This window comes from Esox lucius, chromosome 13 (assembly GCF_011004845.1).
Source record: "Esox lucius isolate fEsoLuc1 chromosome 13, fEsoLuc1.pri, whole genome shotgun sequence".
NCBI classification, from domain to species: domain Eukaryota; kingdom Metazoa; phylum Chordata; class Actinopteri; order Esociformes; family Esocidae; genus Esox; species Esox lucius.
Window position 1 is genome coordinate 6,176,268 of NC_047581.1, and position 19,874 is coordinate 6,196,141.

General features: G+C 42.2%; 1 protein-coding gene across 4 annotated transcripts in view; it reads right to left on the reverse strand.

Annotated features, from left to right (window-relative positions):
- Nucleotides 1-1,156: 1,156 nt before the first annotated feature.
- slc39a14 (solute carrier family 39 member 14) overlaps nt 1,157-19,874 on the reverse strand; it is a 37,915-nt gene continuing 19,197 nt past the window's right edge. For 2 of the 4 annotated variants that reach the window (XM_010903379.3, XM_010903382.4), the window contains exons 5-10: nt 14,298-14,467; nt 12,837-12,959; nt 9,970-10,149; nt 9,666-9,888; nt 6,262-6,446; nt 1,157-4,439 (exon numbers count right to left, since the gene is read on the reverse strand). In XM_010903379.3, the coding sequence (XP_010901681.1) occupies nt 4,287-4,439; nt 6,262-6,446; nt 9,666-9,888; nt 9,970-10,149; nt 12,837-12,959; nt 14,298-14,467 (1,034 nt within the window). In that variant the 3' untranslated portion in view covers nt 1,157-4,286. Of the gene's footprint in view, nt 4,440-6,261; nt 6,447-9,665; nt 9,889-9,969; nt 10,150-12,836; nt 12,960-14,297; nt 14,468-16,529; nt 19,866-19,874 lie in introns of those variants that run through there. The other 2 variants (XM_020052704.3, XM_010903380.3) reach the window with 2 other exon arrangements.

A 19,874-nucleotide genomic window follows, 5' to 3' on the forward strand; every position in this document is an offset into this window, starting at 1 on the left:
GAGAGGGGGCCCCCAAATCAAATGTTGCTTAGGGCCCCCAAAATGCTAGGGTTGGCACTGGCCTCAACTGTTGCTCACAGGTGCATATAAGTGGTGTAAAGCATGTTGCCACTGAACTCTGCAACAACATGTTCTCTGGAGTGAGAAATCACACTTCCCTATCTGGCTGCCTGATGGATGATTCTGGGTGTGGCAGAAGCCAGGAGAACACTACCTACCAAAATGTATAGTGCCTCTTGTATAGTTTGGTGGGGGAGGGATAATTGTCTGGGGCTATGTTTCAGGGTTTGGGCTAGGCCCCTTAGTTTCAGTGAAGGGTAATCTTAATGCTACTGGATACAAAGTTATTTTAGATCTTCCCCAACTTTCTGGCCACAGTACTGTCCCAGCATGACTGTGCCCCTGTGCACAAAGCGGGGTTCATAAAGACATGGTTCGACAAGGTTGGTGTGATGGAACTCGAGTGGCCTGTCCAGAGCCCTAACCTCAACCCCACTGAAAACCTTTGGGATGAATTGGAAGAGCGATTGCCAGCCAAGCCTTCTCGTCCATTATCAGTGTCTGGCCTCACAAATGGCTGAATGGGTGCAAATTCGTACTCCAAAGTCTTGTGGAAAGCCTTCCCAGAAGAGTGGCAGCTGCCATATAAATGCCCATGGTTTTGGAAAGGGATGTCCAACAAGCTGAGGTGTGAAGGTCAGGTGTCCACATGCATGTTTGGCTATATAGTGTAAGTAACACTGCAACTAATAGTCTATACTACAAATGAATAATAGGTAAATACTTGAATATAATACAAATTACTGTCATATAATAATTTCAATGACAGTAGTTTAACAATTTATCTGATTATACTCATAAGATCACCAATGTATGACTTATGTAATTATTATTGTGGGGGTGTAGGCCAGTTTGTGCTTTCATTGGTGGGGAAATTAGGTCTATAAATATTTTAAGTCTAAATTAGCTCAAAACCATAAACTTGCTAGCAAGAGAAAATGTCATTCAACGTGTCAAGAGAAGGAAAATACAGATTTGGTGGGGGCAACGGACATTACATTTGGGACTTTTTAGTAACATTTTTATAAATAATAACCTTTTGCCTGCAGGCTGTGTTTTGCTTATGAATTGTGAAAGAAAGTATTGAGACATGAGCTGGTTTAGGAAAATGGTTTATAAAACAAGTTCTGTTTTCACAACGCATCGCAAAGGCTTATGACAAGGTCCCCCAGAACATACATAAGGTACAACACTTCTTTGATCCCACTATTCACAGCAGTCTGACTTCATAGCATTAATAAATAGCATTTTTCAATACAGTAACACAAAAGTTGTATCAGATATCACAATCCTGCATGGAGGTATGGACATTGTGAGGTGGTGGAAATGTAAGTTGACTGCCCTTTGTACAGAGTGTAGCTGTATTGATGTAGACCTCCTTTGTAGACCATTGGATGTGTTTGGTATGTTCCATGTAAACTACAAAAAAAATAAAACAAACTGCATTGCTGTCTGGCATCACATGGCTTATGTTTCTAAACAAAAAGTTAGTGTGCATAAACGTTAAATACATCATGTTTTAAATGCATTTTGCATCAAAACTTTGCAAATGTAATTAGAACCATTGTCATTTTTGTCACACCAAAAACATACGTCCTAACATACCACAGCTTTCAACCAATCAACGTTTCTGTGGTGAGACTGCATGCCAAAGGTATGTCAATACATTTTCGGTCATCTAATTACTTTGGTAACCAGTTTTATAAATAAATTAGGAGACTCTGGGGTTTGTGGTTTATTGCCAAGATACTAAAACTAATGGCTTCCCCCAAGGCACTCCCTCCTCTGTAGGAACAGCCCTGAGCCCTTTCATATTGGCCCTGTACCTCAACCCGTGTGCCTTACTGCCTAAATAATGCACTGTATGATTGAATGGCTAAAGAAGTGTATTCTAACGTTTGAATGTGCATTTTCATTAGTAATGACAAAGAAATTACTCACCAAGTCACCTAACTCTTTAGATTTTCACATATTCTAAACAATAAGTGACTAGAAACTGAAACAGAAGTCAATGCATAGCAATTATAGTACAACTCTGAGCAAACATTCAAGGGGGGTTAAGAAAATATTATTTATTGCTCTACGCTGGTACATTTAAGAGGCTTTGTGTCCCTCTAGGGACACATGTGCTTCGGTCACTGCAAAAATAAAACATCTCTACAATCAAGAAACAATCCAAATATATAGCACACAATATGACTGATCATATCTATGGAACAATATACCTCAGAGCTAGCATTTTTATGGTAATACTCTCCTTTTAGTGTTGTTGTTGTTGTTGTTCAACAGAATGTATAATACCAGATGTTCCCCTGATGACAACTCCTATAAACTGTAATGTTTTTAATAAAATTACACCTCAGTCGTATAACAACTGGCATAACGGTTATAACCCTATAACTGTTGTTGTCTATAGCAGTAACAGTTAACCGACTAACAACTGGAATAGCAGGATATAATATCAATGACAGTGCCTTGAACACTGAAATACGGTATGAGGGGGTGAGGTATACAGCCGTTATACAACAGACACGGGCTAATCATAGGGATGATGCATTTGGTCTTATATACACGTTTTCAGCCTGTCGGGCATTTAAAACACTCAGGGCATAACGTACCATGGTTTTCACAACTGAAGACTTCAACCATTGACATTGTTATCCAGTACAGGCAAAAGAAAGACCAGTCTTACAGAATAAACCATGATATTTGAGCCTAATTAAATGTGGTCTACCATCTGGAAAAACGCAGGCACACTTCTTAAAGGCCAACTTGGGGCTTTAAAATCAGTCTAACCACCTTATAATAAAAATATAACTGACTGACTCCAGCCAAATACTGCTAAAGACTCAAGCTGAATATCCAGCAGGCTCTGTTGCTCTTCTCCAGTATATGTTTCAAGTCGTTTTTACACAATCATTTTGGGAGAGAAGCTGCACAGCTCTGTAACAAACAACATTAAAAGGTGTTGTATAATGTTTGTCTTTATGCCCAACGTGTGTCAAATACACTGCCTATTATCCCTCATACCGTTTTTAGATTTTTACCTTTTATTAATACACACAAATACAAATTCACAATGAAACTTACAAATCTTCATAAGATAAGAGTATAGGGCTAAGGAATGGAAGGTTGCATTCATACCATTTCAAGAGTAGCAAAACAACATAGTCAATGGCATATCATGGACATTCATATTTTCACAAGTTTTAGGTTCTACATGAAAAAAAGCCAATAATAGGGAAGTATTTCAGACATGTTAGTAGGGGACAAATGTTACAAAGAACGCAGGGTAGTAAAATCCGAAAACAGTTTCAGGCTGATCACACTTGGTAGGAAAAACAACATCTTAATGGAGCCCTTCACGCCCTAACTAGTTCGGTCCATATTTGGTTTTTAAAATGTACACGTTTCAATGTGTTTATCTGGTGGCGCCTCAGGTAAAAAAATAACATCTATATGTCAGTCATTTGTTGGTGAAAGGCTTTTGTTCTTCTGGACACTGGCTGACTTAACATTTCAGTTTATGTTGATTTAGCCTCTCTTTTTTTGGTAAGGAATGAAATAAGGGGGTTTGCCCTCTGAAAATCCCAGGATGTCTACAATACCACTGCTGCTTTTACCTGATTGTCCTGCTGAGGCCCCCGTAGAATGGCCCCTGGGCACACATTATGGGTAACAAAAACACACTTTGTAGTGGCCAGAGTCCCTCGACCCTCCAGGCTCTAAAGGTCTCAGCCGAGGCTCAACGTCTACTTCCAAAAACAACTAGAATCTGTGCAGAGCTCCAGTAAGTAGTCAGAGGAACAAGAGACTGTTAGAGTTCTTAAAACTATATCAACCGTCTGTTCATATGAATGGTTCGTTGGTATTGCACGTGTATTTTAACAGGGCATGCCCTTCCCCATACATATTGCCCCTGCCCCAGGGCAGCAGGAATCAGAGGGGTCATAAGGAAAGAAGGTACCCCTGCCAGTGTATTAGTAGCTACTTCATATGGTTTCTGTAATGTCTTATAGGGTGCGTTCCTGACGCACTTGATTAGAAGCCCCAGGTCTCTATAGTCCTTAAAGGGTATGCACGGCCAAACAGGGTCTGAGAGGAAGAGCGGGAGCCTGGGGTCAGGTGTTCCCTGTCAGGCCAGTCCCAGGTTGGGTTCTGGTGTCCGTTGTTACAGGTCGGATAGGCTTTCCCACCGGTTTGGTCCAGTGGTTTGGGTGCCTGTGCTAATCAATGGCAATGGCTCCGGAGTAGGTGGTTAGCAGCAGCATAATGGCAAAGCCAGTCAGCAGGCCGGCGTTCTGGATGGTGAAAGTCAGGAAGAAGCTGCTGCCACCCGCCTCCTCCTCCTCGCGGCTCACTTCGTTCATCTCCGGGAACTGTGGAGAAGAGAGAGTCATAATGATTATTAGACCAATGGTATACATCAGACTGGCACATCCGGGAACGTTCTCGCCTCATTTTGGGGGATAACAAACGCCATAGACATTCATGCCATAGACATAGACATTCGCCATAGACATTCATGTAAAATAGCAGTAAAAAACAACACTAATAGAGAACCACCAGAATTACATTAGTTTATAAATTACCCAAAATATATTATGTCAAGTCAATATATGTCCACTATGCCTGCCATAGAACACACAAGATACATAGAAAAGATGAATTTGGTCCTTCGTAAATCATGTCCATTTAGTCTCTCAGCATCAAACTGGTGCCATAACCCCACTCTATGGCCAGAAGTGTCCTACCCGGACATCCAGTCAGTCTGTAGCTGATACTTTGAGTAGGTGACACAGAAGTAATAGGTGCAAAACGGAATGGCAAGAGCGACAACCAACCAACTACACAGTAAATCTTCAGCATAACAAGCGTTATTAATATAAAAAGGGCGGTTTGTCTTCTTTACACTATTGTAATTTCTACATGGAATGCGGGTTTGTTTTCCCCCTCAATAAGGCGTGGAGATGAGCGCCGACTCTGGATGACATATTACGGCTATGGACATAATAAACACCTTTATTGTTTATTACGGATTAAGAACTGACTCTCTGGGACAGTCCTTAATTGGTTCAGATCTAGATGGCCAGAGTTACTTTGTCATCATTGGTAATCATGAATCTGATAGGGTGGCTATGACATGCGGAGTTCCCCAATTCATGGACCGCTTCTGTTCAATCTCTATATGCTACATTTGGGCCAAATTCTACAAAACAACATTAACAACCATAGCTATTTCAACAATACTCAAATATGTAAGGCTCTCGAACTGTATGACAACAGCTCAATAGACTCACTGTGACACTGACTAGAGCACATAAACACCTGGATGAACCAAAATTGTGTAGAATTAAACCAAGATAAAACAGATTGTGTTTGGGAACAAAAATGAAAGAACAAGTATTAGTAAAGAGCTGGATTCTGGGGCCCTAAAAACCAGGGACCACGTGCGTAATCTTGGTGTTCTGATAAATGTGAGGTCTGAGTCTAACAGTCATATCCAAAGCAGTCACCAAACCAATCACTACGGTTCTTAAATATTTGCCCTGGCTTCCAGTCAGTTACAGAATAGATTTTAAAGTTGTACTTTTAGTTTATAAAATCACTGAATGGTTTAGGACCCAAATACATTTCTGATATGTTTGAAGAATATAAACCGAGCAGGGCTCTTAGATTCATGAACACTGGTCAGCTAGTAGAGCCCAGAGTCCAAACCAAACACGGAGAAGCTGCGTTTAGCAGTTATGCTGTACACAACTGGACTAAACTACCAGAAGATCTTAGATGTGCCCCAAACATTTGCATTTTTAAATCTAGGTTAAAAACACTTCTCTGAGCACTTTAACTTAACAGCACTGTTTAGCCTTACAGCTTTTATAGCTTCCTATGTTTTTATTATATTTCTATTTTCTTATTCTATGTTTTATTATAATGATGTTGTTTTGATGTTTTCATTTGAGTATTTGTTTTTATGCAATTGTATTGTAAAAAAAAAATGTTTCTTTATAAAGCACATTTAATTGCTTCTATGTGTGAATTGTACTACATAAATAAACTTGCTTTAACCCTTGGTACATTGGCCATATACCACACCCCCCTGTGCCTATCTGACTCTCAGCCAATCGGCAGATAGGTTTGAACCACCTGGTTTTAATGCAGTTCTACATTTCTAGGGGAAACACCAACACCTGGTCGTACCATGTCTGCCAGGGCAATGTAGAGAAACATGCCCCCTGCCAGGGCAAAGATCCACTGGGGTGAGAAGCTGTTTCCTGCCAGGATGCCAAAGCCCATGCCCAAGTAGCAGCAGCAGGCAGACAGGAAGTTGAAGAACAGAGCCTGCTGGATGCTCATCCCAGCATTCAACAAGATCACAAAGTCACCTGGGGGGAGAGAGAGAGAAGCAATATTTTTAACAAATGTATTCAGGGTTCTTGCACAATATTGTGGTTCTTGCACCATATCGCAACGCGAGTAATGTAGCAGCATCATTTATTTCAAAGGTCTGATGGCAACGCTGAACGCTCCATGGCCGTAGCGTAGCTCCTACACAAGCCATCCAACATTGTTTTGTAACATCACCACAAAATCCCCTCTTCATTTCATGGTCTAGGTCCACCAAATTGCACCTTGCCTCATACTCGTTTCCTTCTGGCAACCACCTCTGAAACGTATCTTCCTCCAACCATTTTTCATTCAACTTGCATCTCCCCAACTTGGCTCATCCCTAGCTAGAAACTACTGACGACCACGAACAGATGACACGCACCCAGACGTCAACCTCTGTAGCTAGCTTCAGTATTGTATAATGGCAGAGCAAGTTAATCAAACAAATACACGCTAATTAGATGTTTCACTGAGCGTGAACATTTTCCCCATCAGCCTTAAACACACCATCTGCAAATGTAATACCTACTGCACATTTTAAGTCAATTCCATAATTTATTACCTCAAATTTCCCTGATTTGATTTTAGGAGCCACGGGAACCCTGGTATTATACCAGGATGTGGCACATTGCACTCTGCTACCTAACAGTTATAGGACCCTCCTCTTTACCACTAAGAAACAAGAAAAGGAACCAGGCAAGCATAGTCCTGCTGGCCCGCCTTTAGAAGGGATGAATGTTGTTGCCCAGGTTGGATTCGACTGAGTCTTTAACCACTACGCTATTTAAACAGCCAATGTGGGTGCACGTGATACGTGTGTAGAGATGTGGTGTCTGTTAACTTGCATCGTCAAACCAATTAGTCTGAACTCCACGCTTCCCTACATTAGTTAACATCCAAACCAACAACAGGTATAACAGGATCGCTACACTACTGTACATTCAACACGTTCAATTAGAAAGAAATTACTATAATGAAAATGACTTAAATCACTTCATGGCTGATTTGTTTCTTTAGAAAACAAATAGACATTTGAACAGAAAATCATTACGCCATTTAAACTATGCTGTGTAAATTGAAAATGAGAGCAATAACACAAAGTTGTAGTATAGAACTGAACAAAACCGAATTCCTGATTTGTTTGGGCCATGGCAAGGATCAAACCCCAGTTGCCTGCGTGAGAGGCCATGTCTGTAATCACTATGCTTTTTAACAATGGGTAGTCACTCAGTCATTCACTCAGAAAGAGACATTCGCTCTTCTTTGGCCAGCTCCACTTACGCAGTCCGGCAAAAATCTGAAGAGATTTCAGATTGTATGCCATTCTACACATTTATTTACTGAGGATTAAATACAATTACAAACCAGAAAAGGAACCAGGCAAGCCTAGTTCAGCCGGCCCACACCTGAATGTGATAAGAGTGGTTACCACGCTCACTGAATGGCCTCCCACGTGAGTGGCTGTGTCTTTAACCGCAAGCCGTTTTAACAGCTTATTAGCCAGTATTAGTCTTACTAGTATCTAACTTTCAACTTGAACCTAACACAGCCAAAGCTATTTCATTGAGATGCTTTCATTATTTGACCTTGAGGTGCTTCTTATGGAGCCACTCCTTAGTTGCCCGGGCTGTGTGTTCCAGGTCGTTGTCATGCTGAAAGACCCAGCCACAACCCATCTTCAATGCTCTTACTGAGGGAAGGAGGTTGTTGGCCAAGATCTCGCGATACATGGCCCCATCCATCCTCCCCTCAATACGGTGCAGTAGGCCTGTCCCCTTTGCAGAAAAGCATCCCCAAAGAATGATGTTTCCACTTCCATGCTTCACGGTTGGGATGGTGTTCTTGGGGTTGTACTCATCCTTCTTCCTCCAAACACAACGAGTGGAGTTTAGTCCAAAAAGCTCTATTTTTGTCTCATCAGACCACATGACCGTCTCGCATTCCTCTTCTGGATCATCCAGATGGTGATTGGCAAACTTCAGACAGGCCTGGCTCGAGGAGGGGGACCTTGCGTGCGCTGCAGGATTTTAATCCATGACGGCATAGTGTGTTACTAATGGTTTTCTTTGAGACTGTGGTCCCAGCTCTCTTCAGGTAATTTACCAGGTCCTGCCGTGTAGTTCTGGGCTGATCCTTCACCTTCCTCATGATCATTGATGCCCCATTGACCGTCATCTTGAACTTCTTCCATTTTCTAATAATTGCACCAACAGTTGTTGCCTTCTCACCAAGCTGCTTGCCTATTGTCCTGTAGCCTATTCCAGCCTTGTGCAAGTCTACAATGTTATCCCTGATGTCCTTACACAGCTCTCTGGTCTTGGCCATTGTGGAGAGGTTGGCGTCTGTTTGATTGAGTATGTGGACAGGGGTCTTTTATACAGGTAACCAGTTCAAACAGGTGCAGTTAATACAGGAAAAGAGTGGAGAACAGGAAGGCTTCTTAAAGAAAAACTAACAGGTCTGTGAGAGCCGGAATTCTTACTGTCATGCAATAAAATGCTAAATCATTATTTTAAAAAATCATACAATGTGATTTTCTGGATTTTTGTTTTAGATTCCATCTCCCACAGTTGAAGTGTACCTATGATAAAAATTACAGACCTCTACATGCTTTGTAAGTAGGAAGACCTGCAATATCGGCAGTGTATCAAATCCTAATACATAACTTGCTGGGACTGTGATGAGATTCGAACGCGGGACCTATTAGTTGTAGGTTCGAGTCTCTAACCACTGTGATGTTTAACAAGGGGCACTCACATCAGATATTGACAGTCTCTCCTATCTGTTAGGTATGCAAGCAACTCAGAAAAATGTTTGACCTATTTCAATAACAAAAAAGCAGTTCTAAACTCCTCTGCGTTTACATAGCTGAGGACTTGACATGGACTAGCAACACCAAGGGGGAGGTGACTCAACTCCCTAACACGCAAACAGAACTAGCGGTGCAGCTATTGTGAGTGCTGCAAGTCCATCTTGTTTTCCTTTGTGTATGTGGATTAATCCGAGTAGAGAAACATGCTTAATGCCCATCTTCAAGCTGACTGTCACTGAATGTTTCATGTATGTTTCGACATGTCCCTACATTAATATACTGTGGTTCATTCACATTTGATTTTGGGGCCTTGTAAGGGAAAAGCCTGACACGAAATGCAGGTGAAGTATGACCTATAAACCAGTGGAACATCTTGTAATAGTATGTTAAAAAGCAGACTCACCTAGCTCGTGTGGGAATTCCTCACAAAGTATGGCCACTGAAGTGCTGATGCCTTGGAACGTTGAGGCAGTGAAAGATGCTCCAATGGCCAGGCCATCGATGAAGTTGTGGAGGCCGTCGCTCAGTGTGATCATCCAGGCCAGCGTGCCGATATCAGAGTACGCCGTACCCTTTAGCCAATAGCAACCTCCTCTGCTGGTCCCTCCCCCGAGGCTCTGCGAGTCCTATGGGGAAGAAGTTTAAGGGGCGGGGCAGTGTGGGTGTGTCTTATAGGTGGGGTCAGTGTGGGGTGTGTGTGCTCTTACCGGCGTGGTTAGGGCGGGTGTGAGCATGCGGTCCCCCTCTCCTCCATCAACCCTGGGGAGGCTAAGCCCCGCCTCCCCGTTCTGCTGCAGCTTCTCGGTCATGCCCTCCTCCATGTCTCCGTTGGCTGCGGCGTACAGTTGCTCCGAGGCTGGGAAGTGGCTGTGACCATGTCCCTGACCCTGGTGAGGGAGAGAGAAAAGCAGGACCATCAGCAAGCCAATCACTAGAGGTCTATAGGTGTGTGGAAAGAGGAAATGGAGTTAAGGATTCCTTACTTTGTGTGTAGACAATGTAGTATTTTAGTAAATTGTAAACTGGGACAGAGAGTTTAGGCTGGATCGACACTGTGACTGTGCATACAGTTAATGCCTTTAGTTAGGAGAGGACTCCATAATTGGTTTAAGAGGCCAGAAAACTGGTATCACTGCTGAACATGGTGGAGCATGACGGCTGTACACTCTTCGTCTGGCTGAAACTGGTATAGTTGATAGCTCAAATCTGGTTTAAATCATATGGCTCAATGCAGCACTACAGTGGATGACCACCAGAGGGGAGCGTCACCTTGATCAATGCTACTGTCTTGAACTCTCATGCCTCTGGCCAGGTAGTCTTGGAAATCTTTTTTTAAATCATTACTTAACATATTTTAAAATGTTGTGTTTGTTAGCATCATTTGGGTTTCCATCCAGATTGGCAAATAAAAGGCTCAAGTTCAACTTATCCAGCTGAACACTAACTGGCCAATAAGAATGAAATCAGGCTTGTAACATCAGGCAGCTTCTGTACTTATTCATCCAGTTTCTCTGCCAACCCCATTTTCAATTCAGCAAGTCTCTTGCCTTAGACAAAAGCTGTTTTATCAGATTATTTGTGTGAACTGCAATCTTAGACAAAGCAAGCCTTGAGGAAACTTGTGTGAAGCAGTACACGTGTAACTCAAAAGCTGATACAACTGACGTGTCCTCCCTACTACGCCCACACAAAGCACACAGTATCCAACCCCATTAGTACAGTATGGCAACACAAGAACAAAGAAGATTAGCTACTGACGTATATGTATACAAATAGAAAGGAAACAAACGTTAATGAACGCGGTGATAACGAAACAAAAGAAATGTAATATATAAATAACTTTGGTATGCCGCAACCATAACCATAACCCTAACCCATCTGAAGGTCAGTGAATGCTGCGATTAGCAGATCCTGTTCATTTACTGGAAAACCACACCCGGTCCTCAGCTAGGCATACAGGCCAAACCGGCCAAGGAAGTGAAGACTTCATTTGAATAGGTATCAGATTTTTGCACACATTCACGATGCTTATCTCCGCCCCCCATATATGGGCCAATGCTTATCTGGGTATAACTTCTGAGCCTTGGAAAGGATGAGTGGATGTTTGAACATGTTATAAGGCCACTCCAAATAACATTGTTTCTTCTACAAACCTGGAATCCAGTCCATTCACATATGTTCCATTCCAAAACCAGCACACCTGATTCCACTTGAAAAACAACATAACTAAAGGGGACAACATGGAAAAATTATACTGCACTACTAGCACACATACAAGTGATAACTATCAGTACACATCAGCAGTTAATCTTTGAAGTTAATGTTTCAAATTATATGTATCTACTAACGCTTTCGGAGTGCCAGTGATATTCCCGATTTCAACGTTCACACTGGTCCATATATCAGTTTGCATTGACTTGTAATCTCCTTATACTTGCCATCGACACACAGTACTATCCTTCCCACCCTGGACTTGCTAGTACTATACCAGTCAGTAATATCCTTCCCACCCTGGACTTGCCAGTACTATACCAGTCAGTACTATCCTTCCCACCCTGGACTTGCCAGTACTATACCAGTCAGTACTATCCTTCCCACCGTGGTCTTGCCAGTACTATACCAGTCAGTACTATCCTTCCCACCCTGGACTTGCCAGTACTATACCAGTCAGTACTATCCTTCCCACCCTGGACTTGCCAGTACTATACCAGTCAGTACTATCCTTCCCACCCTGAACCACCATGGACTTGCCAGTACTATACCAGTCAGTATTATCCTTCCCACCCTGAACCACCATGGACTTGCCAGTACTATACCAGTCAGTACTATCCTTCCCACCCTGAACCACCATGGACTTGCCAGTACTATACCAGTCAGTACTATCCTTCCCACCCTGGACTTGCTAGTTTTATTTGAGTGTCGTTCCATAAGGGAAGACGAGGAAGAGAAATCATATTATTGTTTAGAGGCAGGATTCTACAGAGTGCTCCGTAAGTTAATTGACTAGTAAAATCGGGTGTGGTCATATTGGAAATGGAAGGTACAAAATGTACGAGGTGACTGATGGTTTAGAGGAAAGGATGTAAATGGAACAGAATCACTTTTCTGGTTTCTGAACGGCAGATGTGTCACTAGAATAAGCCCAACCCCACGCCCCACCCGGGACAGAAAGTACAGGGTTTTGAATGTACATGCGGAACATTTCTATGTACACTCTAGCGGCCTACACATCTACATTGTCATAATGCTCAAGTCGGATTTATAGATAAATCGATCATGGGATATTTATGTATTATTATAATTTTTTGGTCAATTTAAAATCCAGGGGTTTTCATAAAAGATCCAGGGCTATAGCCCCAGACGCCCAAGCCTAACGACGCCACTGCTGAACGGTGTGTTCACATGGAAACCACAGACGAGCTTTGCACTGGGGAAACGTTAATGTCGTTTTAAACCCGAAATCCTTGACTTCTTTCTCATGTTTGTCTTGTGCTTTTTTCAGTTCCTCACTGATCCCAAAGCAAATACTACTGACCATGGTTGAGCGTCAATTAAAGGCGCCTTGTGTACTCACCTTGTCCTTCCTCTTGAGTAGCATCTTCAGGACCTTCTCAGTGAAGAAGAACAGGTAGAACCCTCCGAACACCACTGTTGACTTGGACACATAGTTGTCCACCATTGGGTCAAAGCCAAACGCCTGGTAGGTAGAGAAGTCAGTTAATTAAAGCCTATGACAGGGCTATTCAGGTCCAGTCCTGGAGGGCCAAAACATTTCCTCTGGGACCGAAGTTGAGTAGCCACAGCTAAGGGCACTAGAGACAAAGACAGAATCTAATGAAAGCCGACAGAAAACAACACTGAAAAGCCTAAGACAGTAGACACAACAAAATCCCTCGATTGGTTTGTGTAAAAACACGTCAATGGCTTGACTAAACTAAGCGTAGTTTAAGAAGAGAATCACTTGCATGTAGCTTATGGCTCAGTGTTCATTCAACACACGTTGGCAGAAGGTGACGATGGAATGTGAATGGGTTTGCTAATATTTGACTATAAATCAATGTATTTGTATAAACACAAATTACAGTGTGTGTAGTGTTTGAATCAATTGTATTGGGAATGTCAGCAATGAAACCACTTGTGACCCCACATCCACCAAACGCTAGCTGTCCACAGCTAATGGAGACAATACTCAACCATACCAGGTGCCAACAAGTCTAGCAAAGTTAGGTCAACATCCCCTGATATCATCCAGGGAGCAGACAGCAGCCTACAGCTGGAAGGACAGTGGATTATCTCTAAACGCTGTCCAGAGTCAAGGGCGCAAACATGGATACCAATAAAGACACTCATTTTGGGTGTTAGTTTTTATCATTTTGCAGCGTGGGGACCAGTTGTAATAGTTTTGAGATAGAAAGGTTTATATGGCATGATGAGGACAGTTAAAATAACAGGCTGTATATTAGAGTATATTAATGCTAGAGTCCATATTAACAAAGCCTGTAGAAAGAGGGCTGATCGAGGATCAGTTTTGACTTAGATCCAAATGAATACTATTGTATGGACAATCTGCTCCTTGATCAGCACTCCTACTCTTAGATGGTTGGTGGATACGGGCTGAAACTAGTGTCGGAGGCTCAGCCCTTTGTTCACCTTCAGGGAGAGACAGTGCATCCCTTTATCTAGATCTATGCCCCAGAGTAATGTATTTAGAGTTGAGTTATAAGGGTGCCAAATTCTATAGTTGGTACACTGAGATTGCCATATTATGCACTGACATACAAAAAAAAGAATAACAAGAAAATGACCATTTGTTTATGGCAACAACATTAGTTCCAAATGAACATAACACAGGGAATATTACTACTATTATAAAATTATTACATACTATTATAACAATACTAATGTATTTAACTCCATGTCAGAGCCTTTTTTGACAGGATTTTGAATTTGAGAAACCACAGAGGTTGTTATTGCACAATGACACGGCGACATGAAGCGTATTACAAAGGGAATATTAGCATGCCCTTCACAATACCTCTGGGATGAGCTGAAACAGGGCATTGGAGTAGAGGGTGCCTATGGCCAGGGCTATGAAGTAGAGCAGCAGGCGCTTGTAAAACGTTTTCCTCATAAAGGGGACCACGCTGGCCCCCACCAGCGAACACAGAGAGATGAGCGTCACGCACAGGAACCCATAACCCCAAACTGACCACAACGAGGAGAGAGGAGAAGGGGAGGGAGGGTCAAAGGGCAGGAGAGAAAAAAAGGGTCAGAAAAAAAGGAGGTGGAAATTAGTCAAAAACAAACATGACATGAATTTTTAAAAGCTCGTAGTTTTATCCCTTTTCGGAAGGAGAAACCTGAGGATATTAAACCGATGGATGAAACTGCCCTGAAGGAAAGAATCAAAATCACCCACATTTCACCCAGGTAACTGGAAGTGCCCAATCAGTGGGACTGTCCATTCACAGACCTCTTTGTTTGGTTTGAGACCAATGGAAAGGTAACATTCCCGTGCGTTAGAACTGTATGATTAGAGGACACAGTGATTTGTTTCCTGTCAGATCTGGGGGTTCAAACCTGACACCGCCTGTGATCAACAAGAGGGAGATTATTAGGGAGCAATTATGTCAAAGGACAGAGCAACAGCATCCTCAGAACCCTTGGAGGCTGGGGGAGTGTGCAAGAATAATGAGATTAATCAGGTAAATATATATATAGACAGGAAAGACACACACACACACACACACACACACCCCCACACGCGCACGCAAAGTGAGACCTGTTCTCCTGTCCTGGAATTATCACTGGCGACAACTTAAACATGAAAGCTGCCTGAACAGGAGACACGGCAGAAGTTACACATTACCTCTGTTACAAGCCCTTTGTAATGGCACTGGCACATCAACCCATTGCTTTTTAAAGACTTTAAGTTAATTTACAAAGGGAAGACAAGTGGCAGGACATTGCCCACTCGGCCTTGTTTCACTCAGCTGAGGTTAGAGACACTAACTACTCTACATCCAGTGAGTCTTTCAGCCAACTAGTCTTCTGACCCCCCAGCCGGTCTGCCTCTCAGCCAGCTAGTCTTACAGCCTCTCATCTTCTCAGATGAATTGTTACATGTTTCCCACCTCCCTCTTTGTTCCTGTTTAGTCTTCAGTTGTTTTGCCTTTACAGTTCTACAATCCACTCAGGATCCTTGAAAAGCACTACATACAGAACAGTCAGAGTTCTTTTGAATGTCCAAACACTTTTAGATGGCACTGTAAATTGCATGTGTTACTACTACATACATTTTAACTAGTTTGCAGTGGCTTGGTGGTTGCTGAACTAAACAAACTATGTTGTTTTCTTCTAGTAGTTCATTTTTAACTTTTTTCCCCCTGGAACTACATTTGTTTTTGTCTATTCCTTGCCTACTAAATTAAATAAATTACACATTTTGACTCCAGATTTACCTGTTCTTGCTATCTGTAGTCTATAGCATGTCACATTTATCACAAAGTAGCTTGGATATAGTGAACTTGTTTTTATCTCCCCAATTTGGTGACCTCTTTTTCCCTCACCCTCAGTGAGCTAATCCGAAAGCTGGATTAAAAAACTGGTGAACATGTTTTATAAAGCAACTTTAAACTGCAGCATGTACTTATGTGTATCTTTAATGTAGGCTATGGTCTTACATAGTCAACTAATTGGTAGCTTAGTAAACTATATTTTCAGTGCAGCTTTTGCTCACAGACTGTGCATTTATTCAAGGAGGACCAGTTTTCATAGATGGCATTGATGCATGCCTTAGCCAGCCAAGGGCTGAGCAAATTAACCTCTCTCTTACCCAACACACCCACCCCCACACCCACACACGACAATTGAGTCCAGTAGCAGAGAGAATCACTGAGGCAACTGTATAATCACAGTTGGTCTTTGATGACAGCTGTTTGACCACGACAACTCCCAAGGTGCTCATTACAACCCCAGGAAGGAAAAGAGGGAGGGGAAACAGAAGAAAGGAAATGCCAAGAGGAGGTATTCGGTGGTGCATTGTTATTTGGTTGGGAGATCAACTTCACTTCCTCAGGCAGGTATAGGCCCACGACAACCAGGACATGTAAACCAAAGCCAGGATATGAGTGGGCCTTGGGGCTCACCATTAACCCCAGTGTCTCTGCCTGGAAGTCCAGTGTTGTGGAACCCCTTAATGGGCTCTTTGATGGGACTGTGTGTGCGGGGGGAGAAATGGAGGGGGTGTTATCGATGGATACTGCACCTCGGGCAGGAGCTGGAACACAGCGGTGGAGTAGAGTGTGCCGATGGAAAGGGCGATGAAGTAGACGAGGGCCCGGCGCATGTGGCGCGTCTTCATGAGGGGAACCAGGAAGGCACCGGTGAGAGAGAAGGCGCTGACCAGGGTCACGCTCAGAAATGAGAAACCCCAAACTGTTGTTGGAGGGAGGGAGGGTGACACACACAGAGGGATGAAGGGGGGAAGGGGGGGGCTTGAAGTGAACATTGGCCCACATGCCTTTCTCTTTCTGTAGTAGGACACTGCATGAATATATTATTGGTCGTGACACAGTGGTCGGAGGTGATTTTGAGGAAGGAGGAAAGACGCATACAAACACACATTACCTCATGCCTAAGAACAGAACTTAGCCCTGGTATATGGGCCATCCGGCGCCATGCAAAATGATCCCCCTCCTCTGATTCTAACATTTTTGACACAGAAAATTGCAGATAAAAAGAAAACTATGTAATACCCAATGCCCCTGTGTGAAAAAGTTATTGCCACCTAAGACCCAAAAACCAGTTATGCCACCTTTAGACTGAAACCAAGTGCGCCCTGTAGTTACTAAGGAGTCTCTCATGGCACCGTGAAGGAATTTTGGCACACATTTCCAATACAGAACTGCTTTAACTCAGTGACATTTCTGTCTTGGTGAATGACCCAGCTGCACTTCAGCTGACCGGACTTTCTCCTTTAGAATTATCTTAAAACACAATTCAATTAAGTTGTCCATGTCTTAATACAGAAAAATATCAATGCCATCACCACGCTTAAACATTGGCATGAGTTTCTTAACATGACAGTCCTTGGTTTTTGCAAGACATAACAGGACCAAAGTTCCCCAAATGTTCCACTTTTAACTTATTTATCTATAGAACATTACATAATTCTTGAAGATCATTTAGTTGCTTATATCAAACCCTAGATGAGTTTTCAGGTCTTTCTTAGTGAGCAGTGATTTTGCCTTGCTAATCCGCCAGATCCCCAAGTGTTGTCCCTTCTCTATGACCTATTGGATGATTTTTAACCCATGCTCTTGGAGATATTTTGGCTGGACAGCCACTACAGGGAGAACTTTCTTTATTCAGACAATATGTCTCGGACTTGTTTGGTGGAGCCACAGAGCTTTAGAAATGGCTTTGTAATACTTTCCAAACCGATATGCATCAACAGGTTTTCCGGAGTCAATCTGCAATTTTTTCTGACCGTAGCATAATCTGGCTTTAGAACATGTGTGTTGCAAAATTCACTCTGATGGCAAGGGCCAAAATCTGTCAGATTTATATTGAACAGTGCTGGCACAAATCAGGTCTGACTGTTTACCAAGGTTTTCAAAACCTGATACTAAAAGTCCCTTTAATTGGTTTGCAATAACTATGGGATCAATAACTTTTTCACACATTAAGACTATGTTTGATTACCTAGTACACTAAACAACCAAATCAAGAACCAAGATATTGTCCTTATTTCTCTCCGACTACCCCTAGATATTAATGGCTATATCCCAAACCTGCTGCCTCCTTGTGGAAGTTAGTTAAATTACACCCAACAATTGTCTGATGCATAAGATTACAAAAGTTGTAAAAACTATTTGAAAAATATTAAAGGCATTTAGATGGTCAAATAACATCATACATACATTTTCAGTACTTGTTTAATATACTTTCTATGTTATGTACATTTACTTGGCTGGGAACAATGACTTCCATGTTAGGGGCGTTGACATTAGCCAATATAGCGTGCATTGAACCTGTTAAGTAAAACACATTAATGGGAGGTTTGCAAAAAAGAATGGTTAAAGGGTTCATTTCAGATCCTTTCAGCACACGGAAACACCCTGTGAGTGAGAGAAAGGTTTGGCTGCGGTTCAAAATACCCTTTTAGAATAGGAAGAATAGATGACCTGATATTATAGTTATTTTTCAAATGCTCTTCGCAACTGACTCTAGTATGATGCTGAAAATACCAATATGCATCAGTCACCTTTAAAGAGCAAGAATACATGGTAAATGATAAAACCCAACTCCCTTCAGCTTCAAGGACATACACTGTCACAACTGCAATAGCTCTTCAATGCCTCTTCAAACACAAAATGAGGGAGCTTAAACCCTGGAGAAGGATAAATGTTTGTAAGTCGGACATCTACAGGTTACCTCAGACCCACTCAGCCAAATGCTTCACAAAGAGTTAAAGTACTCGGTGAACACAGGTTTTCACTGCCCAGGCCCTGCCAAACATGGGGAGAGAGCTCCAGGCATTTGTGGAAGATAAGAGACTGAAAACATGTCTCTGGACCGAAACACTCCCTGTTTCTATCCTTAGTACTGCCAAATATGAACTTGGGACACAGAGACGGACAAAGAACCATGAATATCCACAATAGTGAAAACAGTTAAAACATCTTAGATTATATACTGTATTTTGCAGTCGGGTGGAGTTACGGTTTGTGGATTAGTTTCAAAGAGTTGGCGTTGAACAAACAGTATCATAGCCAGTCACTAAACGCCATTCAATTGTTCAAAGCTATACCAGACAATATTTGCAACCAGAGAAACTGTTTGTTAGAGGCCGAGGCAATGTCTGACTGGAGCAACATTTTGGAGTTAGGTTTCTAAAAACAGCAAGTGCTGTAGAGCACAGAAACACAATGAGTAGAACAGTCACGGCTCAATGCAGTGCAGGGAACTCTAGTTGTTGGAATTCCCATTCTACGTGCTGTAATTCTAGGTGCAATGACCCATTGGGAGGAATATCACACTGATTTACTACATTTTTCAGTGAACACATTAATAATCTATTAATATTCATGAATCCAACACAGGGTCCAGTTCAGACTGGGCTTGTTGAGAACACAGTGTTATTTGCTGGGGTGATGCATACTGCCAATGAATATGTACTAAAACTGAATGCACAGTAGCTACCCTAGCATGTACTAAAAACTATTCTGTAGTCTGCTTACAGTACATCCGCAACATCACATGGATTTGAACTAGATGCTACAGAATTATAAAAAAAGTTTCAAGGCTGAGTAGTCTCTACTGTCAGCAGTCTGAGAAGCTGTAGGGCAGTTAGCCAAACGGATGCAAGATGGATGTGCAGTGATGCATCAACTGTACCTACTAAGAGGATTCTGTTGACTAGCTTTTTCCTCAGGGGAACTATTTTCACTTGATGTCTGTTTTGTTCTTACACGAATCAGGAAATTAATCATAATATGTTGGAAACTGAAGATAGCGTATCATGTCCGAGTTCTCTTTAAAAACCTGTTGTTATGACAAGCAGTTCCTTAAATACTAAAATTAAGTTGGATACGTGTAGAAGGCTCAC